This window comes from Gallinula chloropus (genome assembly GCF_964237585.1).
Source record: "Gallinula chloropus genome assembly, chromosome: Z".
NCBI lineage: Eukaryota > Metazoa > Chordata > Aves > Gruiformes > Rallidae > Gallinula > Gallinula chloropus.
This window is the reverse complement of record NC_140089.1, coordinates 89,951,162-89,973,957: the sequence shown is the minus strand read 5'-3', so window position 1 is coordinate 89,973,957 and position 22,796 is coordinate 89,951,162. Positions and strand designations below refer to the sequence as shown.

Sequence of the window (22,796 nt, the reverse complement as noted above, 5' to 3'; positions counted from 1 at the left end):
AAATGAAATGTGAGTCACTGGCCCTTCAGAATGGGTGTGATAGGCAAGCACCACACAGGCTCATTAAGATTGGAAAAGACCTCCAAGATCCCCTAGTCCAACCCCCCCCACCTATATTACTAATTAAATACTAACTAAACTGATGCTTATTACAGGGTGATCACAGAATCACAGGATTTTCCAATAGAAACTTTAAGATAAAAAGTATTTGTTCATAGGTTCCTGGCCTATCCACATCTCTCCTGCCTTGTCCCTCTTCCCACTGTCAGTGCACCAGGACTGCAGCCACTGTCCTAGCAAGGAACCTTTATTTGATTAAAGAAGTGGATACATCTCTCTCTAAAGTTCTCAGGACTGTGACCGAGTCTTCTCCACCGCGCAGTTCACTGGCATCGTTACCCCTTACCAATCTCCCCAGAGGAAAAAGCCATGTAATTGCCAATGCCAATAGGGCTTAAGTGTTGTCTTACCACTGACTCCATGTCCTTCAGAGTTATTGGTTTCCCCAGCATCATCTTGTAGAAAGGTCTGATGAAGAAGCCTGAAAGAGAGGGCAGAGTGTCACACCCGCACTGTTCCCACCTTCCGTAAGGACAGGACTGCTCAGGCACCGCACCCCATGGCATTTCCTAGTGTGCCAGCAAGAAAGAAATCTCCAGAACATAACAGGCTCTAACTGCTTGAGCTGACCCAGCAGCCTCATTTTTTATGCAGGCACAGAAAGTCTGATTTTTTCAATGACAAGAATGTTGCCATTAAACACCAAAACATTCATGCAGCGACACAGGAGAGATGGAGAATCAAGCTCAAGGTGGTCTAATCCCCCTAACCTGCCACTCTCCTCCCAAAGGCGATGCTAGAAAAATGGGAAGGTGAGCTTCCTCTTCTAATGGGCTGCATAAAATACAGTCAGTTCACAATGCTCACTTATCGTGGGATTTCCTGTTTCCTCATTACATCTTTCCATTCCATTTTACAGATCCAGAGATGTGGCACCTGACTCTCACACCACCTCTGTGGCTGCAGGTGTGCGTGGAAATGGCTGCTGTAACTGGTGATTTCCTTCAGGGACAGTGATTACTTAAAACTACTGAACCAGCATTGCTAAGAGGAGTAGAGAAAGGAGCAAAACTTTATGTGAAGGGTGGTATTAGTTGAGTAGGACACTGATTTTTCAGTCACTCTGCATGGGAAGGCTGTGTCCGACAGGACCAGCTCCGTTACTCTCAGACTTTGTCTCCCAAAATTAACTACACTCTAAAGCATATGAACTCTTGAACTGATACTCCATAACAATCCAGCAACAGCAGCACAGCCACACAGTGTAACTACTCACCATCCAGTAGCTTCCCGTGATACACTGCCAGACCAGCAACCCGGCCAATAAATGTGAAATACGACAGATGATCTTCGTTACAAAGACCTGAATTAGGATTAATCTGAAGTGTGTAGTTGTCCCTTTTTGGGGAAAGAAAAAAAACATCTAAATAACCAAGCCTTTAAATAACGAGATATTCAGATATGTTCATTAATCCTGTGATCTTGGGGCTGCTGCCTGTTCACGTGCGCACGAGTGTACTGACAGAGTTTATCCATGTGCTCCCCACCAGAAGGATCTGTCAGTGTGTGGCCATGCTGATCTAACCAGAGCTGTCTGCCTAAGGCCACAGTGATTATTTGCCAGGGGGAACCAAAACTCCTGCTTGTGGGGTCACAGGATTGCACCTGTGGCAAGCACTGACCTCACCAAAGGACAAACCCTGGTACCACTGAAACCAGTCAAGCATCGCCATCGGCTCCAGTGGAATCAGAGCGTCAGCTAAGCCATCTCTTCTACCTTCTGCTGGCTTGGGCATTCACCCTTCCCAAACTGCAGGGCTTAACATTTTAGGATTCTCTTTTGCAGTAGGTTTCTGGAATACCTGACAGTACTGAAGGGGAATTAAGTGTAGGCCCAGGTACAGGCCCATGGTCCAACCGTCCAACATCCTCTTACTAATGTCTTAAATGGCACATACTGGGAACATCTCTGAAACACACCTAACCCCAGGATACTGGAAAGAGCCGAAGGACTGAGACATTTTCAGTGGGTAAGAACACGTTCAGACCCACGTGGAAGTGTGCTAAGACTTGAGTGCAAAAGCAGCGTGTTTAATTTGGAGCATTTTCCTAACCTGTGACGACAGATACAGGCTCTGTGTCTGTTGTTATTTCTCATATTAACTGCTTAGATTTCTGACCCTAAACCAAAGTCACAAATATCTACAGTGACTTTCATCCCCTAAGCAGAAATACCTAAACCCAAATGTTTGTCCAGAGAACTCTGGTAACATGCAGGCATCCTGCAATGCTGTGCAAGTCCTGGTTCCCTTCAGCAGCCAAACGTCTTTCCCAAGACACAAGTGTGAGAAACCCCCCATTAGGCAGCCTCTGCTCACCCACTTTGCAATCCAGCTTTGGAGAGAAAGGAGTGAGCCTGACACTGGCAAAAAGCCACCAGAACTACTGCCTGCAGTGAAGCAGCCCACACTGCACACAGCCTGTCGAACAGAGGGACTCAGAGAGACCCGTTCTCTCGGGATCACTAATGGATTGCTCACAGTTCAAACCTGGGCAACACCAAACTGACTTCTGTAAGGACACTTCTGTGTAACTACTGACAGGTAAATGAGAGGCTGTTTTATGAGCCCTGTGATTCTGGGCAGCAGGTGGTTTACAGCCTAACGGGAGGGCGATGAAGCATCTTTTGTCTGACATGGCTCCTTTCACTGTTACTGGCCTCAGCAAGTGAGGCAACGCTGAGTGCTGGCTTCACAGTGACAATGTTCTGTGGGCTTTCAACCAGAGTTTGAAAGGCTCTCTGAGGAGCTGGTAAGGAATGACAGTGCAGAGCAGAGATCTGTCTGTGGATGCACCAAGGAGGGTGCTCTAACCCCTTTCCAGGGCAGCGTTGCCTCGTGCAAAGTCTAATACACATCCCTCACGAACAGAAACATTTTAACAGACACTTACGTTGCTGAGTATTCAAAGAGGCCATAGTAAGGGTTAAACATCTCCTTGGACAAGAGAAAAAACCATTCTCTGGCCACACCTCCATAGTCAAGTCCTTTTTCTGACTCAAATTCAATCCAGAGCCTGGCTTTCAGAACATCAGGTCTCTTCACAGACATGATTCTTCTGTAGGACTCCTCAAAAATATTATTTCTGTGTAGCTTCATCTCAAATCTGTTTGGGATATCAGCCTATGTGAAAGCAGATTACATCATAGTTGTTAGCATCAATAAGGGAATTTTCAGGCAAGTTACTGACAGTGGTAACAACTAAATGACAGATTAGACATCTGAAGTAGAGTGTTGCCTTATTTCTGTTTTCCAGTGCTAAGTCCAGGGCTGACAGGACATGGTGACCTAGGTCAGACCCAGTAAGTGGCTCTGAGCTTTCTGTGGTATTCAACATAACAATGAAAAAGCAACAAGCAGAAGTGAGAAAATACTGAATCCTGCTGTGAATACTGCTGTGCTACACTGTAAGGGCTCAGTGCTCGTCAGGAGTCAGTGTCACACATGGGCTGATACCAGCTGCTCTCTTCCATTAAAGGTGCCACTGAAAGGTTTTTCACAGAACAAGGACACTACAAACTTGTGCCAGATCCAGCACCACTGTGGGCTCTGCCCTGCCAACATGGTCCAGCTCCACCCCTCAACGCACACTGGTGAAAATGAGGGAGAAATACCAACCCTCTGGCCCAACTCCAGCCTAAGGGCTTGGGAACTAACTGGGGATACTGAGTCACCAGTACTTCCTCACTGCCTCACCTCCTGGGTTTTGCATTGATTACATGAGATCTGTAAGTGTTTTTGTGGAGAAATCAATCCAATTCCAACTGTTCTTTTTCTTGGCTCCTACTTGGCCCCTGTACAAGTAGCACGATCAAGAACTGGCAAGTGCACTACAGCCAGACAGGCCACCACTCTGTCCCTTTGCTTGGGACAGCCTGTTCCCCCATCACTGATCCCAGCACCGCACGTGTCTACTCACGGGTTTCTTTAGCTTCTTCCGGAAGTAGTCGTACTTCTGTTTGAACTCCCTGGAGTATGGCACTGCCTGGCAGGGACAGAAGCACAAGCACAGGTTACTCTGGGGGTTCAGCCCTTTGATTTTCCACCACAGTTTACACAGGAATCTGAAGACGTGCTGTCTACACACAGATGCCATCAGTTCCTCTAACAAAGGCACCGTGCCTGAAGTGCAGCAGCCAGGCTTTTCCCATTTCCCAGTGTGTGACTGGAGTGGAAAGGTGTGAAACTTTGGCCTAGTTCTTCTGGTTATCAACTACTTACCCGCTTTTTTTGGTTTTTCTTTTGGGACAAAAAAGAGCAAACCCAACTTCTAACACAGAAAAAAGTATCTGGAATGTGTTGCTGCCACCCACATGCCCCAGTAGGAGATCAGGAGCGTGCTGTGAGGTACCACATTTGACAAGGCCTGGCGTCACTGCAGACCATGGATCTGCACAGCTCAGCGGGCTGAGCACTGGTAGGTGCTACTCAGGAGACAACTCAAAGAACAAGTGAAGGGGCTCCAGTAAAGCTGTGACATCCACAGCTGTCTGCCCTCCAGGTGCAGGACACCACATTCATGTACACGGCAGAGTTAACTCAGCAAGTAACAAGCAAGTGTGATGTACTAGAGCAGGAGCCCTGAATCCACTGGGGGTTCGGGGGTTCAGTGCTCTCCGCTTTCTGACACCATGTGCAACACCAGCTGAACCAGGGCCTGGAAAGAGCCTTGGGAAAACAGAAGGGAAAAGCAGCTTCTGGCCTTCATCACAGTATTCCCCACCTCCATCATCCTTACTTTCCTTTGCTCTGCTGTTCCTTCAAGACAAAGAGTACACCTGAACCAGCTAGTGAAATAAACACAGTGGGGTGTTCTGGGAGCAAAGGAACCATTTCAGAGGGCTGTGCAAGTTCTGTTCTCTGGTCCCACCAGCGGCACAGCTCTGGTTCAAACTCAGTGCCTGGGCAAGGACTGGGAAGGAAGAAGTTGCAGCTGCATGGAGGCAGGAGCAGGAGGGACAGGGATTTCTGAGTTTTCTCTTGTGGACAAGAAAGGGAATGAAATGAAAAAGATCAAACGGAATCGTTTTACTCTGATGATAATATTGCAGCCATTAAATAACCTTTCAACATGTTGCCACTGTTCAAATGCAACATAAATGCAATTAGGGCATTCTTTCTTTTTGTCATGGCACCAAGAACACTATTACAAATATTAAGACGAAGCCTTAATGCTCATGTGGCTGTAAAACGGGCTTGATCTTGCTTTATCTTTAAGAAAAAACACCACACACACAAGTAACTCTTATTTGCTTGATGGGATCGTGACTTACCCTCACTGCCTTCGAACAGGATTTCCCAGATAGCCTCTGTCATTCCTGCTTAACATTTCTGGGAAACCCACATTAGGGATTTGTACAGCTACTCTGTATCAGCATCTCAAACACCAGGTGTGTGATGAATGGGTAAACCCCTCCAAAAGCAATTACCTTCCAATGAGTGATTATACTTACTCTTATTAATAAACAAGAGCAATCGGAATCGCACTGTGCAGTAGTTATCTGCTGTGTCCTGAGACCCTTAAAAATCCCCAGGCCTTACCCAAAATAAAGGGTATTTGTGGCACCTGGAAGAATGTCCTAACGGCATAAACCAGCATGAAACGGTCAGAGAACCACTCTGCATGTGTGATGCTTTGGAAATCTTTGTCAAACTAACAGCATGTGTGTATTCTCACCGGTGCCCTGGAACCCCTCCCTGAGCCTCTCCCAGAGCCTGACCTGGTCTGGGGCGCGGGCACGACCTGCTGCTGGGTGATGCCTCCTGCCTGCACCAAACGCACGCGAGCGACTAAGGGAAAAAGCCCATAGCTGTACTTACTGGACCAGTAATCGCTGGGTTCTGCAGCCTGGGGTCTTCCCACTGCGTGATTTTATTATCTGTAAATAACAAAACAAAGAGTATTGTTACTTCTCGGATACAAAACTGTGAATTTATGTTGGTTCTTTCTCCCTACATCTGTTTTCCCTACCATTTCCACCACTGAGTATGTCAGGGTTAGAAAAGGCCGCGTGACCCACCTATGTAAGAGCCCCAGTACACAGTTTAGTCAAAAACACTCATCCAAAACCGCAAACTGCAGCAGAACCCAGTGTATTGACTTGTATTTCAACGCCTGCAGTAGTAACCATGCTCTGCTTGAACATGGGCTTGGATCAACTCGTATTAGAAATACCCAGCCTTCGGACCCCCAAAACTCTGTCACATGACAGACTAAGTTTAATTTGTGGAATTTTGTGTAAAGACAGCCAAAATGTACTGCTTGTAAAAGAGCCTGTGTTTAAATTTGGAGAGAGGGACATCTCTTAGAAGAAAACAGCCCTAGCTGGTGCCTTAATGAGAAGGTGACAGGACCACTAGGGGAGGCACAATGATGCAGTTACGCTGTACAAGATCATTGGGATTTGACCAAAGGAGATTTTGCCAGTAACCTGAGAGAACCCAGCTCCCTTTCTCTACAGTTTTTAAGAGCACCAAAGGGTGATAGGTAATGTTGTACAGGACACTGAGCAACTCTCCCTGCCTCCAGACAACTGCTCCTCACAAGATTCTGAACACGACAGAATCACAACAAAACGATGATGTTGCAACAAGAAGACAATGCTCCAAAAACCAAACCAGATGCCACCTGCGACGGCAAGGTCTGAGTCCCCATGTCCTGCCCGGCAGGGTAGCAATACACAGCTGCTTGGTGCATGCACTGCTTCCACTGCATTAAGAAGGTAGTCCAGATTTTCAGTTCTGTAATTGCTAGCTTTGGGAGTAAACACACTGTGTTTCAGGGGTTTGTGGCTGCTCTGGGTCAAAGCAAAGAACCAAACCTGCTTCATTAAACCACAAGAATTTTCCAGGTTTCTACAGCTAGAAAAGCCCCCAGGTTTTGAGCGTCCCAAGCAAGTTTTAAAACAGACTGGGATTTGGTGACATTCACTAATTGTTAACTGAACAAGACTCTAACAAGATCCCAAGCACGTTCCAAGAGTTTGATCTACTGTTAATTTAATACTAAATCACTGTTTTACTTCCTGTTACACATGAAGGCTGTTTAGTGCTTATCGGAATCACGGGGGAAGGCTGTCAGACCGACAGCTCCAGAGCCACAGGAGACCCGCAGGCCAGACCCAGCCCTCTCCATCCTGTGCCACCCTGTGTGGGCACACGCCCTTCTGTGGAGTTTAGGGGGTATATGCCAGTTCACAGCTTACACCTCCTTGACCCTGACAACCAGGAATCACAGTGGTAATCTTCTCTGAGATCACAGGTCACAGACCTGGAAGCGGCTCCAGGTTCATCAATCCTTTCTTGGTGCCCTGTGTACTGTGCTGATGACCCTCTGCCTACGCTGTTCAGTGACAGGGACCTTGACATCTATTGCAGGACTTAAAGCCCCAACAATGAGAAGGGTCTCGCCCAAACCACCCTACCTGGAGTTGGAGCTCAGGGTTCTCTGTCTATTCCAAAGTGGATGTGGGTAACAAATTCATCAGAAAATCCACCACCTCTCCTGAGTCCTCACCCCAGCACAACACTCGGTCTGTGCTGGCAATTTGGGCTCTAGGGCCTCCGAGGGGTCCCTCGTCCTCCCTGCTTCCTCTGGCCCCTCACTGTTTTCCCAACATTGGGGACCCTGTGCTAGATGCAGCAGTGCCACTGCCACATCATCACCACTGCGGTCAGATGAGGAGGGTGACTTCAGGGCTTATAATATCACAGGGTGAGTTAACTCATGTCCAGCTGATGAGATTTTTCATGCCCTTTCCAAGCAAAACTCTGCTAATTATTCCCGTTTTGAGTAACATTTTGCAGTTCTTATTCAACTCACCTCTCCTACGCTATGGTTTTCTGCTGAACTAATAAGTATGTTCTGCCTGATTTGCTGCTCAGGTTTCTAGTGGGTATGTTGAAAAATGGGGGACCCAAGACGGACTTTGAGGGGAACCCATGTAATACATCTCCATCCCTCTGTCGGCGATGCCATTCTGCCTATGGCTGACAAACCTCTCTGCTTTCCTTCACAGTACCTTCTGACAGGTAAATGGGGTTTTTCTACAAGGCTCCTGGGCCATGCACATGGACACAGAGTGCTGCTTCATTCATGGATGGCAACGACGGCTTGGCCAGGTAGGGACCAATCGTGGAGACTCCGGGTTCTGTTAGGGACTTGACCGCTGCAGAACTGGGAACTGTACACAGGCACAATCCCAAAGCTTTCTGCTCTCAGGCTACTCTGCTACCCAAGGTATTTAACAGTGCTCTGCTTTCCTGGTTCAATGGCCTGTGCTCAGCAGCAGCTCGTGCTGCTGCCAAGAGGTGCTTTCTGTGCTGCTTGCATTGCTCTGTACAGAGGAAGCATTCCAAAGCCAGGCTAACAGCACTGGGTAACTATGCAGGGCTACAGAACGTACGTGGGGAGCCAGGACATCAGCAGTAGCTGAAGCTGTTCACACGCTCAACATTCAGCTGCGTTTGGTGCCTCCTAACTAATCCCTGTGGCGAGCTGATCACGGTGACGGACGCCAAGACGTGCACAGGGGGTGAGCACGGCTGATGGCACCCGTCACCAGCGTCAGCGCAGCTCTCGGTTCCGCCACGAAACGAGGAGTCAGCGCGCTCGGTCACAAACCTGTGGCTGTGGCCAACGTCACTGACCTCCTTATCAGTCCTCTGGAAGCAAATGCTCGAGCCACGTCACCGAGCCCTGAGTCTGCAGCTGCTCCCCTAACATGGAGCGTTGAGGTGCTCATGGGAGCCGAGGCTCCACTGCAGCACCGCCGGCTCCACCGCTGCTCCGAGGCTGCCGGCAGCGGCAGCGCTGCAGCTCCAGGCCAGGGCAAGCAGCATTATAAAAACCCTCCAACTTTTTGTACAGTCTGCTATACAGAGGTGAAACCCCCTCAGACCAAAAACAGGACTAGAGAGGGGTTTCAGATGCAAACACAATTAGTTTCATAACGATCATAAATTCTTTGGGGAACTCTAATTAATGTACAACCAGAGCATTCCATTTCCCAGGCTTACACATGCTTTGGAGACTGAAAACCCTTTTTAGAGGAGGTTGGGAGGCTCAACAATTACACAGCTCTTTTAAGGAGGACAGATTTGCTCTGTGACTCTTGGGTGGGAGCGGTGCAGGATTATTTGCCACATTCAGGTTTCTGTTGGGAAAAACAATTACAGAAGGTCCAGAGAACAGTAACTCTGTACTGCTGCTTGAAGGAGGTTGATCTTGTGCTAGATGAGAGTATTATTTCTTATTTTATTTAAAGCTAGTTATGCAATTTTGAAATTCATATTAGAGACAGCCTTTTAAGGATGATTTAACAATGTCCTGTATACAGCTACAGGTACACATCAGAGTCAGCATTACTGACACTGAAGGAAGAGTCTAACTATCTATTAAGTGTAGTGGTTTAAGCTTAATTCTGCAGCTTTGCGTGATGGACGCACCCTCTTCTAATGGTTTGAGTTACCTATTTCTGTGAAGTTCATGTCATTGGTATAAATATCTCAATTATAAGTCCAGCTGAAGTCTTAAAATAACAAGAGGAGGTGGTGGCTACACCCCAACTTTTCTGGGCTGCTTTCTTTTCAAACAACAACAACAACTCACATGGTAGTTCTGAGATGCTGTAGTGAGACAAGTCTACAATGAGACATCACTTACACTAGAACTTCACTAACAGAACTGAATAATATTAACGGGCTGGGTGCAGTTTAACATGCTGTAAATAGGAAATAAGATCAGAATCCGCACTGCCACGAGACCTTCTAAAGGACAGGAGAGTACTGATCCGTGCTCGTTTCTCCACTGCCTGTAAGTGGAGGTGTGGCTGTATGATCTTTTCTCATCTTATTTTCTATTCCTAGTGTATATTTTTATTTATTAAGTGCAAATAAGCCATGGGATCATCAACAACAACGAGGACGAATCCAAAATATCAACAAGAACAAAAGAAACCACAAAGAAGAAATGTTAATGCTTCACAAGTCAGAGAGGGACAAAGCTTGATGAGCCAATTAAAGCAAGCTTTCGGTGAATATACAGTACCGTACGAGGGCACTAAGTCTCTGGTATCAATGTCTCCACATATCAACACCTGGCTTCCTAAATGAAGAGTAAAATTATAAAGCTTTCACTTCAATAGTTATTACCTCCCTTTGTCTACTTGCTGTAGTACCGGAGTGTTTACTTACTATGGTCTATATAAAACGTCCTTCCATCCAGGTGTATTCTTTCTTCCCAACCAGGCTGGAATTGGGAAAGGAAAAAAAGAAAACACAAGTGAAACACCAGCACTCCCCCAGGGGATGCAGCAGTCCTTCATCTGTGCCTACTTCAGCTGCATGATGGATGCCTCTGAGGCAGAAACCACTCAGTAATCACTGCTGCATGATGCGAGGGGCAAAAACCTAGGGAGATGCAGAGCAGCAGCTACTTGCACGGGCAGGGGTATCCAGCATGGTAAATATGGATTTAAAGCTTGGAACTGGTAAAGTCCTGTGGAGGAGTTTAAGTCCATTTCTGACTATGAGGAAATGATCACCAAGAGCAGAGTGTCCATCACTGGTCACGTCAGAGAGCTTCTGCTTTTACATCTGAAACACGCATGGGCCACGTACAGTAAACATATAAACCAGGCTGCCATTACAGCTGGACACGGATGGCTAACCTAGTCCTCAATCCAGGGGCAGCCCCAGCTTCTCCAGGCACCCTGTGCCAGGCCTCCCCCTCCCCAGGAAGGATTCCTGCCCCCAGCCCCTCTCCAGCTGCTCTCCTGCAGCCTGTGACACAGGCCACAGCACCCCGAGTGCCTCGCTGACACTAAGGCTTCTGCTGCCCCAACTACAACCTGAGGGGCCACTTCCCAAGCGCGGGCTTAGTGCTCCCGAGGCAACGAGCTGAACTGAACATTGGCACCTCAGGTGAAGTGTTTGCTTTCCCAGGGGGTCTCTGCCCTTAGGGATGCAGCTTCTTCACAACCAAGCAAGCATCTGGCATGGCTTAAGTCCCTGTTACCCCTGGTTACAGGTGTGCCAACCTCCTGGTATTAAATGCTAATCCTCTCAGCAGAGTATGGAAGTTTCACCCACAGATCCCCATTTATTTCCAGTTCTGCCTGCCAGCCTGTGCTGGTACATTGACAGAGCTCACGTTGAACCATCTGCTCCAACAAGAGGCTGTTATCTAAAAGCACACGGTCAGAGATAAAGCCAAGCTCAAAGCTTCAGATAAGCAAAGAAACATGCAGTCTTTTCGGAACTATTATGGGCTGGCTTCAAAGAGCCTGACCGATTCAAGTTCACAATAAAGCTTTCTGGTGCTATATATAAACACAGCTTTAATACCTTCAAAAGGGAGAGGACAGCTACCTGTGTGTCCCCACACAATATATGACTGCAATAACAGACAGGTCAGGTAAGACAGCAGGTGTATCTTACAGTACATCACCAGTATCACTCACAGGGAGCGGGCCCAAGTCGTTGGGGTTCAAAGACGCTTTTGATCGCAAATGCACTGGGAACTTCAGTCGTGGGTCCTCCTGTAACAGAAACAGGGCACTGTGACTCCAACAGACCACGCTCCAGCTGCATACCAAGTCAAACAGAATTAGCTGGAAAAGAAATCTGCCTATGTTATTCTTTTTTTAAATAATAAAACATACAAACCAAGACACAGAAAAGTGATAAAACATTCACTATTCGGATGTGTTGCATCTTTATCAGGATTCATGTCCTGAAATGACTTTTAAGTGTTTAGAGTTATTTAGGGTGAGGTAAGGCTTAAGCCTCTCTCTCCAGAGGTGTTTCAGGAACCACAGCCCTGTTCTTAGGAATACAGGCAGTTCCACTAGTGCCATTAGATACACAAGCACATTTCTGGCTCTTGCAAACAGAAAGGAAACACACCATCCATCACAAAAAGGCTGCTTTGGAAAGTCAGGCTGAGAAATTCCCCCCTCAGATATAAGGAAAGGCTGCAAGAAACCCAGGGAAACAGGGAGAGGAACATTGCAAAGCTGCTGCCTGATGTCAGATTCCTTGCTCAGACTTCCTCTTACCCATGTCGTAGTTTTGGTATTATGGTCTATGAAGAAGGGCCGGCCGTTGGGTGCGATTCGCATCTCCCAGCCAGGGGGGAGGAAGCTTTGTGCAACTTTGTGCTGTGGTTTGGGAGAGTTGTACGGCGAGGGCTGGGGGGACTGGGGGTTGGAAAGGGTGTCCTTCACCGCTCTGCGCACCGGAGAGTCCTTCATGCCCTGAGCAAAAGGGAAGGCACAGAGATTCGTCAAACAGCACTCAATTCTGACAAACTAATACAACCTGGTTTCACAGCAAATAATTCTAGGAGTAATTACCTCTGGAATGACAAAGGAAGTGCTGGGGCTGACTTCCTAGAACTTACCTGGCTAAATTCTGCTCCTTGTAACATACCCAACATACTTTTGCTGTGAGGACGCAGTGTTTTATCCCCCCTCCAGTGCCAGTCTCCACAGCACCCACATTTGCCTGCACCTTTCACTGTAGCTGCCCTGTACATGTCAGCATCTCTTTTTACAAAGGAAAGATAAAATAAAAGCACTGCCTTGTGGTGCAACAACACACCTCACACTACAACGGAGTATCCAGAACGCGACACACTTCCCAACGCTCTCACTGGTTGCAATGGGCAAGTCTGTTTTCTTCTTCTTTTCCTGATTGTTAAGCTTCAGTAGAATCTGTGTGCTTATGTTGGCAATGCTCTAACTCAGCCTGGATTTATTCACCACTGTTTGAGTGTTGTATCAGAAAACACAGTTATTCCCAAAATTATTCTGGCCTTATCTGTGGCTCGTTTTGAGCTGCATTGGGATGGAAAATGCAGTCAGACTGCAGAGTTCAAATTCCTTGCACGAACTAAAAGCTTTCTGTACATCTTATGCACAAAGCAGCTGAACATTTTACAACAAAAATAACTATTTAAACTAAAGAAAGAACTTCTGAAAAGTTGAACTAATTCCTTTGCTCGTGGCCATATCCTTTTACATTTCTAAGGAGTCTATGCCTTACTTTTAAGACAAAGGCAAACCAGCCCCAGAGGGGGGTGGGGGTAAGGTGGCATGTTTGTGCTCCCCAGCACCCTTGTGGCTTCTGGGCCCTGACCAGGTGGGTTAGCTGAACATTCTGAGTGGAGAGAGAACTGGGAAGCTGAGGAAGATGCTGCTGCCCCTAAGCGCCAGCTCGAGTTTTAGTCTCCCTCCAGCTCCACTGTTTAAAGTGTCAGCAGGGACAGGAGCACCCTCAGTGTTTCAGTTCTTCAGAATACATTTATTTAAATTACAGCAAACACGTTTTCAAAATTCAAAAGGGCAAGGGTAGCATTCAGTGCTCCTGGTTAGAGGGTTCATCTGAGTGGAGGTAATTTATGGTAGATAGGAGCTGCAATCACCGCCCTGCAGTCAGGCCCATAACCACCTACCTCTGCTGACCAACCTGCTCAATAGTCTGAATACTCTTCAGTGTTAGAGGCAAACAACAACGATGCATAAAATGAACTGAGTGTTATGATCTTTACTTTCCAGGGCAGTGGGGACCCGGGCAGGGAAGAGATGGCAAGAGGAGGACAAAGAAGGCACCATACTTTAGGTCTGAAGAAGTCTTTAAGAAGTTACTCCTCAACACAGCCATGCTTCCCTGCTTCAAGAGTTTTAATCACACTTTCAGAAGGAAAACACAGGTTGTATCTGATTGTGTAAGATACAATCATGACTTCAGACATGCTGCAGTATTACCTGACAGTATTCTGAATTACTTTTACAGATACTTAAAAGAATTAAATACAAGGACTATAAAATGCAATCAGTATCTTAACTCAAAGATTTTCCAAACTCAGCTGCATGTATTATTTTCAAATTTATCAGCATCAGTGTTTCAACTTTAAACCATGTCTGATTTTGTAACTCTCAGCACTCAAAGGGAGTCCCAACAAGGTCTGTTTCAGACACACAGAGAACGTTTTAGCCAACCCAACCAAGTAATGACACACAAACCACATCATCCCTAATGCTGCTGTACTGTACAGAGACCCAGATGGGAACAGCTACAGAAAGCAGCACTGTACTGGGGCAAACCCCAGTAACAGTGAGCAGAGCTGTGCTGCATGCTAACGAGGAGGGGAACAGGTACAAGGACAGCAAAGAGTGAGTCTGAAGGAAGTGACCTCTCTTGGTCAGAGCGTTTCCTACCTCCAGCGGAGCCGACAGAGTAACCGTGGGCGAGCTGAGGCTGCGGGGCCGCCGGATCTGGGGTTCGCTGAGGTGGTTGCTGCTGTTCGCTGTTGACCCAACCATGCCATCTTCTGCAAGCTATTTCAGAAGCAAAACCCAGTCAGCACACTGTCCGAAACACAGCTCACCCTCAGCTAGGACACTTGAAAAACGATCTAACTAGGTTTATTGTTATTACCAGTAACATTCTTAAAGCTCAGGTATTTAATTCCATTGGGATGGCAAGCAACATATGGGACTATTACTCCATCAACACAGCTTTCAGATTCCTTAGAGGAGGCAGCAAATGTGTTCCTAGTTCACACATAGCTCTCTGTAAATTCTTTCCATTGTAGCAACCAACTTAATCTGTACCTTAATACCCCTAAAAAGTAACAAAGAATCCCAATCATTGCAATTTCTTATGCTCATCCTGGCTTGTCATGATAACGCTTTGTATTTCAGAGTTCTGAGGGACTGCCTCAACTGAAACAATACTTGATGCCTACTAAGAGTTTGCCATCTAATTAGGAATCACAAGAGCTCTCATACCTGCATAATGGGCCGTGTCCATGTCGTGGTTCGGTTGTTATGATTGACATAGTATGTGCGGCCCTTGGCATCCTTCCTCTCCTCCCAGCCTGAAGGTAAGCCTGGAGTAGTGTGTACATAGGCCACGGACGGCTGTGCAAGCAAGAAAGTACTGCATTAACAGCTAAACCCACAATTCTATACTGCTGCTGTTTTAAAAAAGGAACTTGTTAACATACAGCATTTGTAAATCCTGATTTAATTTAACGGAAGGTCTTCGGGTACCCGCGAGTCACATCCTTCTCACAACAGATCTTGTGAGTCGCTGCTGCACAGACTCAGGTGTCCTGTTCAGGGAACAGCTAAGCTCCTATGCCCTTGTTTTAATTTCTAGATTATATGGAATGACAACTAGGAACTTTGTGTTTTAATGGCTCTACCCTAGAAAGATGTTTTTCCCTTTTTATTAGTATGGATGGGTAATAAGAACTGCAGTAAGTGTGCAGTCAGGTTCTGCTGTGTAGCACTGGGTGCTGTGAATGAGATGCAAGGAACTGCTGTGGGTTTAAAACCTGAAGTTAAACCACTTTGTTACGGTTACAAATCCTGCATTCAGGGCTAAGTGTCCTGCAGACATGGCAGACACCCCAAACCAGAGCCCCAACTTTAGTGTGCCAAGTCTTTTATACTAAAAGCTCTACAAGAAAGACATTGTTCCCAGGAAAACACAAGGGTAACAATAACTGTGCCAAATGACAATGGTTTAATTGTCATTCAGCAAGTGATGTCACTGTTCAACACAACAATTATGTCATTGTGTGTTGCTGAGGTGGTCTTGCATACCTCCTGTGGGGAAAATACTCAGGGCTTAAGCCAATTGGACATTTTTTCCTGGACATACAGAGGGAAGAAAAAAAAAAACACGTTGTAACACAGACAGCAGAGCTTCTTGAAGAGATAGAGCCTAGAGAGAATGTTTAACCCTGCCCCTGTCTGCAAGTATCTTAGCAGGGGAGGATGCTCAGGGAGTTACCGTCTTCAGACCATACACCCCACATCAATCTACATGTTTATTAAGCTCGGTCACGACTTGCTGGTTTGGGACTCCTCTTGAGGGATCACTCGCCTGTGTAACAGGTTGAGAACAGGTACCCAGGCTGTCAGTGAGGGAAACAAATTCAGAGCAGTCAGGAAAGGCTTTTTCCCCAGTAACTGATGGAAGTACCAGGAGCTGGAGACAGAGGAATTCCTGCCATACCAGGGCAGGTTCCTGTTCTCTAGTCAGGCCCATGTATCAGTGACTGCAGCAAAGCTGTGGCACGTGAAGGTGCTGTCAGCACCCAGGCCTAGATCTTTGTTCAGTGAGGCCTGCTTTGGTCCACTTTCTGTGGAGGTGGTCGAGGTCCTTGGGCACTTAGAAAGAATAAATCCCGAAAAGCAAATTCCTCTACAACTCTGAGCACAGTGCACACTGAAGGAAGGCAAAGTGGGGGCGCAGGGGCCCATCAGTAAGCTGCAATTAAGTAAAGCCTCTGTGATAGAGCTGTATGAATTATGGGTCTGTGTATGAATGATGGGTTATGATACAGCTGTATGAATTATGGGTCTAGATATGAATGATGGGTTATGATATAGCTGTATGAATTATGGGTTATGATATAGCTATGTGAATTACAAGCCAGTGAATTTGAACTCAGTTATGTGCAGTAAACCATGAATACTGTGCTCTAAAAAGTATAATCAAGATGAGATGCTCTGCCCACAGAAGACCTTCACGTTACAGTTCAACGTAGGGCAGATTTTAACTAACACCTAACAAGTTGCACAGGTTTCGCAAGGGCACAAGAAGGTTTGAGATTTGCCAGAACAAAATCTAAGCATGTCCCTCTGGTTCTAAACCCCAGTAAGTACAGATGGTACCACAGAACACCCAGTTTGAATTAAACTTCATTCCCTGAAACAAACTACCTAGGAGCAGCTATTTCATAAAAGCCCTTTCTGGCAGTTACTGTAAAACAATTTCCATGAAATAACTTCCTTCAGACTGACATTTAATCAGTTTATAAGAAGATGGGCTGGTTTTGACAAAGTTCAATATAAATTGCAGCCGCTTTCCTTGTATCACACTTTCAGAAAAGCACTTCCAGAATTCCACTGGATAATGAAGTAAAAATCCAGCCTTAGAGTGCTGAACAACTACTGGGAAATGAAAACTGGCATTGAGTAAGACCATTAAGAGCTATATGACATATTACTGCAGCTCCATGGGTTCTCAAATTAGGATCAGCTCTAAGAATTACAATGCATCAGCCAAACAGAGCCAAGGGGAGACAGAGACAAGCTAAAGCCAGACACACAGTCACTGATCTCCTGTGTCTAATCCCCAGTTCTTTCAGTATCTGGTATTGTACCTTTCATTTTTCAGAAGCCTAGAGCATTTCCTCAGTGCATAGCTTTGTTAGCACTCAGGACATCTCCACAGCACTCAAACACTGGTGTTTGAGTCAAACTGATGTGTTTTGAGAGATTCTGAGAGACTCTGAAACAACAATAACTATTGATTCAATGGCTCTGTTCATTCAACATGCTGCTGCTCGTGAAAAAAGCTCCTTATTGTCAAGACCTCAATCTACCCATGTTTCATCTGCAGATAGTGCTTGATAAAGAGTATTATTACCGTTGGTTCCTCACCACCTGTGACAGTTGAAGAACGAGCTCTCCCAGATGGGCCACTCTGCTGTTAAATGATAATACATGTTACAGGTAAGTATATTTACTGATGAAGGTCACAGGTTACCATCACATAAGGAGCAAGGGATCGCAGACACTCCACTTTCTTAAGACAGCAATTAGATGGAAGGAATGCTGAAGATAACAGCAAAAACCCTGAGTCATCCATCACCGACAGTCGAGTCAGAACGGGATATGAAACCACCAAGGGACTAATTTCAAGAGTTCTCATACCCAGTTCTGTGCACTCAGTATTGCTGAAGAGCGTAAGAACATTTGTTCTAAATGTAATGTGACTTTTCCCCCAAAACCAGGTTTTGCATGTTCTGCCCCTTAACAAGGTATTTAACAACAAAATGGTCATCAATGAGTGCACAGAAGTCAGATGAAAAAGGTGGAACTGGTACTGTGAGTTTTCAGCAAGGACTATTACAGGCAAGAAGAACAAAGTATGTGTTTAGTTACTAGAAGATAAACTAGGATTGGCTCAGTCAGGATTAAAGATGATTAAGATCAGGTTTTAGAGCAGTGTGCTGGAGAAAGTGTTCTATGATAACCCAGTGACAGACGTATGCCCAATCCCAGCCTGAGCACACAGAGTCCCAGGCTCCAGAAGGTGGCATTAAGTCATGAAGCAGAACACCTCTGGGACAGATAGCATTCGGGCTCAACTGGTGAGCAGAGAGAAAAGACAGTGAAGACACAACTGCCCTGGAAACCACACCACTGTTCACCCAGGGGAGAGCAGAGGGATGTGTGCTGAGAACAGCAGCGATCGCGTGCGGCTGCGAGCAGCACGTGTGGACACAGCAGCAGCCTCTCCAACACGTGAACTAGTTAAACTGAGAGAAACACCTGCAAATGCAACAGCAGCACAAAGCACAAGCCAAGGAGGCATCACCTTTAGCAACAAACTTACTGGCAGGCTGTTTCCTCAGTAATTCTATTAAAGTGACAGATACACAAGTTTGCTGTTGGTGGATTCATTCACTAAAACACTGGGGGGAAAGCCCTGGGTGAGAAGTCTCATTTTTTAAAATATTGTTTTGAGAACAGGACTGCTTTCACTCAAAAAGCCTTTCACCTTGCACAGCCCTGTTTAAACAGTCTCTCTACAGCCCAGTACCTTGGCAAACCCCCTACTCGGGTTCTACACAACACATGCAGAACTTTCCATCAGTCAGAGCAAAGGTGTGCATGGTTACAGTGTGAAAGAGAATTGTGGTTTAAAACCTGTCTCTGCATCTTTTCCTTCTTCAACAATAAAACTGCAGCAGAAACTGCTGACTCAAAGGGCTCAGGTTAAAAAACTACAGCAGATGCCATTCTCTTCAGTCCCATCGTACGATGGCCATCAGAAAAGGCTCCTTTCAGGTACAGCTAGGTAAAACACCAATCCTTCTTAATGTTGTACAGACTTATATGTTCAAGTAAAATCAATTTATGGACACCAAAATATATATGATGGGAGAGTGCTATGGCTGCTGCAGTTCTGAGTGTTGATGGTGCCTCTGTCCTCACTTACACTAGCTGAAAACACCCACTTTTCTCTCTCCACTGACTGCAGACAGAGAGTGCAGTGAACTGAAGGTCTGGGTCAGGTAACTCAAGTTGGTGTGACTACACTGTCAGGCTCAAAACATTTTTCTCTCTCACAACTGTCCTCATTTTAGCAGCTGACCCTGAGGATACTCATTTGGTATTTGGGACAGTCACATGTCTGGTGACTGATTTGTATCTGACTGGAACTGGCCTAAGAAAAGGTGCAATTCACTATCAGAGAATGTTCAAACAGAAAGAAATAGAAATGAGCTTTGCTTTACCAGGGATAATTGACACTGTTCAGCAACTGCGTCTGTTACACTGCAAGACCTTAATCTTGAAGACGGGTCTCTCTGCTGGAAAAAGAAAGAGAAACATATCTTTAAGTTAAGGTACCTTAAAACATCATGTTTTATACAGTAATTTTACTTTTTTCCCATTTAACTGAACCCCCAAAAATACTTATGTGCATCTCAGCACATGGGCTCTCGCTTACTCTGCAGTCCTAACGTTAGGAACAGCTTTAAAGTGCTCTGTTTGACAGGAGAGAGGAGCACTCAGGCTGGCTGGAGTTAACCCAGAAGTCTTATCCTAAACCAAACCAACTGCTAGGGATGGGACTGTGTATCCTAATGATCATTAGAGATGGAATATAAATAATGCCCCCAGAAGGACACCAGAACATACCCAATTACTAGACAGATTATTTATGCTTCACAGGTACAACCCTTGTTGTAACAAGATCTCCTGTAAACACTTAGTAACTACTTCTATTTTACCAGGTATGTACAATTTCTCTGTTGACACTGACCCTTCATATACATCACTTTAATAAAGGGCTCATCACTTTTCTACAGGAGAAATGTCAACATGAACAAATGTACCCAGGTAATCTTAACCTTATTATGTTGTGTAACCAATGCCTCTTCTTTAATCAAAGAGTAACCACCATCACCCTGTCCTGGGTATTAATGGGGCAGCGTTTAGTGCCCTTACAAAGGAGCCATCACCTGGCCTATTTATAGCCACTCACATGCAGCACTGAAAGATAAGGTAACAGCCCCACAGAGAAACTGTTTGAGAGGTGTAACACAAACACCAGCTCCTGATGGACACAACAGCCCTAAGATCACATTCTGCTGAAAGATCAGTGTTTAGAAACATCCAGAAAGAATGGTGTTACACCTTGTTTGTATGTTCTGCTCAAGGTTAAAGTCAAAGGGTTTGTCTGACAACTCAGTGACCAGCAAGACTAAAGTGCTTCCTGGCACCACACAGACAAAACACTTGAGCACACATCCAAACACCCCTCAGCTCTGTCAGCAACATGGCTGTGCTGTAAATTAACTGTGCATGGATGTAGAGACATGAGAGCTGTCTGGGAAAAACCCTCAAGGGTCAGGCTGGATACACTAGTCCTGTATCATCCCCATGGAAAGAAAAGGCTGTAATATCAGCCTGTACAACCCAAATCCCCAATCTAAGAAAAATCACCCTGTCATGACATGGAGCATGGAATGGAGTTCAAGGAGCATTGGCTTCCTCTTTCCTTTGGAAGTGCCTAGCTTGACAGTCTAGTATCAGGTATGTGGTCTCACCACAGCCCTAGCAGGAGAGCCTGCACATGTTAAATCTGAACTGAGGAACCCTGCTCCTCAGGGCACTTTGCTCTCTGGTGAAGTCACCATGCATTTGTTGTAAGATCAGATCTTCCTCAGCCCAGTAACTGCCACCCATCCGTGTGAGCGGCTCAGATCACGTCAGACTGACAGGTCACAGTGAGAGAGGCTGATGCAGAAAGAGCAGCATGTCACATACCATCAAAGAACTGAGCTGTTCCCCATTGGAGTCAGGAGTGACCTGGAGTCTTCTGCTCAGTTCCTCAGACAGCTCCTGAGGGCTGGTGCGGGAGACGGGAGACGCAGGAGGAGGAGGAGGAGGCAGTGACAGGCTTAGGGAATCTCCACTCGCACTCGCCTCCTCTGAAATGGTTTCCCAAGGCTGGCAAAGGAGAAAAGCTACGTTAAGGATTTGCAAAGCCAGACCCAGTCTTCCTCCCCTTTGCCTTCAATGTGACCACCACCTCATTGCGACAAGCGTGACAACCATCAGCCTCAGTACTTCAGGAACACACCAACCCCTACCCCACACAAACAAACTCTCTACTCCATGCCAAGCAGTCACAGGAGAAATGGCTTCCACGTTGCCTTCAAAACAGCCCCCATGTTGATGAGGACACACTTCATGATTCAACACACAAAATGATGCCGACTAAAAGATGCATGAGAAAGAGCTTGTTAAACCAATTCTATTTGGAACTTCATTTAAAATGTAACTAATTCTGCACTCTCACTAGAAACTTGAAAGAAGCAACTGTCAATTTTAATTTAGAATTAAATGCATAATAGAAACTACTTATTAGTATCTGCAAATCAAATATTAACAGGTGATGAGTGTAACAATAAAACGAGCTTTCACTAAAAAGTTGTCTGTGATTCAGAGAGCAAAACGTTCCTTAAAATGAATGAGATCAGAGCTGTGACACAGACTCTCACTTCAGCCTACAAATGTATTTAGTCTAGCAATAAATTAAACACCCTAATTAACAAAATCTCAGGAAAACCCCAACAGCTTCTCCTTCCTCTAGATCAAGACATTAAAGAAAACTGAAGGACGTGGCAGTTCCAGCCAGTGTGTTTCTCTTCCTTTTACAACTCATTCCACTGTTACTCCAAGCAGAATACTGAAGTGTGTCTATCAGTCTATTTCTGAGCAGTGCTTGGAATCACAAATGTTTAATAACGTAATTAATAACGTGCAGACATGATCAGGCAGCCACAAACACATGGCACCTCTGAACGAGCTGCTCAGGATTTTAATTGTGTCCCTGGTATTTTACTGAGGCAATTTCCACTAATATATAGCAACGTTTCACATGGTATGTTGTACAGTAACTAGCTGACAAATGAGAAACACATCAGCTTGAAGCTTGCTGAACTTCTTAAACCCAAGGCCTTTACCTACCTCAGGCATGTCCCCGCTCTCCATAGGTTCAGGCTCCAGGTCCTCGCTGATGTGTCTCCGAGAGCGGAACCGCCTGTGGGCTGCTTCCTGGTTTATCTGCCTGATGTTGTTATCTGAGTCCGACCCCACATCACTGGGGAGCGGGAAGTGAAAGCATGAGATGGAGAAAAGAACAACAAACAAATGAATGTTAAACTAAAACCCCTGCCTTGGTCCTGCTTCCAAATCTCATCAACGCTTTTGATTCTAAGAATCATGATTCTGGCCTGGGTCAGGCCTCACGAACAGGAGACTGTTTAATTTCTCAGTCCCGATTAAACAAAACCAGAAGCGCTTGACTAGTGTCACACAGTCACAGGTAGTGGGTGGGAAGGGACCCCCAGGATCCTGTGGTTCCAGCCCTCGGCAAAAGCCCAGTCTAGACAAGATGGCCCAGCACCCTCTGGGCTCTGGGGAACCCACCCCTTCCCTGGGGAGACGATTGCAGTGTCAGATTGTTCACACCAGGAAACACGTTCCTCTCATGTCCAGTTGGAATCTCCCCAGGAGTAACTTGTACTTGGCATGTAACACTGGACATCAGCTTCCCTCGTACATCAGAGGGACG

At 46.0% G+C, this 22,796-nt stretch overlaps 1 protein-coding gene across 5 annotated transcripts in view; it reads right to left on the bottom strand.

Annotated features, from left to right (window-relative positions):
* The window catches only part of NEDD4L (NEDD4 like E3 ubiquitin protein ligase), a gene marked incomplete at its 5' end in the record, with an annotated part of 102,734 nt that overhangs the window by 9,938 nt on the left and 70,000 nt on the right, over positions 1-22,796 (bottom strand). For 2 of the 5 annotated variants that reach the window (XM_084278159.1, XM_084278158.1), the window contains 14 exons: positions 471-541; positions 1,337-1,458; positions 3,013-3,242; positions 4,039-4,104; positions 5,940-5,998; positions 10,314-10,368; positions 11,582-11,659; positions 12,179-12,376; positions 14,342-14,461; positions 14,915-15,046; positions 17,571-17,630; positions 19,447-19,521; positions 20,984-21,166; positions 22,190-22,322. In XM_084278159.1, the coding sequence (XP_084134285.1) occupies positions 471-541; positions 1,337-1,458; positions 3,013-3,242; positions 4,039-4,104; positions 5,940-5,998; positions 10,314-10,368; positions 11,582-11,659; positions 12,179-12,376; positions 14,342-14,461; positions 14,915-15,046; positions 17,571-17,630; positions 19,447-19,521; positions 20,984-21,166; positions 22,190-22,322 (1,582 nt within the window). The remainder of the gene's footprint in view (positions 1-470; positions 542-1,336; positions 1,459-3,012; positions 3,243-4,038; positions 4,105-5,939; positions 5,999-10,313; positions 10,369-11,581; positions 11,660-12,178; positions 12,377-14,341; positions 14,462-14,914; positions 15,047-17,570; positions 17,631-19,446; positions 19,522-20,983; positions 21,167-22,189; positions 22,323-22,796) is intronic. The other 3 variants (XM_084278160.1, XM_084278156.1, XM_084278157.1) reach the window with 2 other exon arrangements.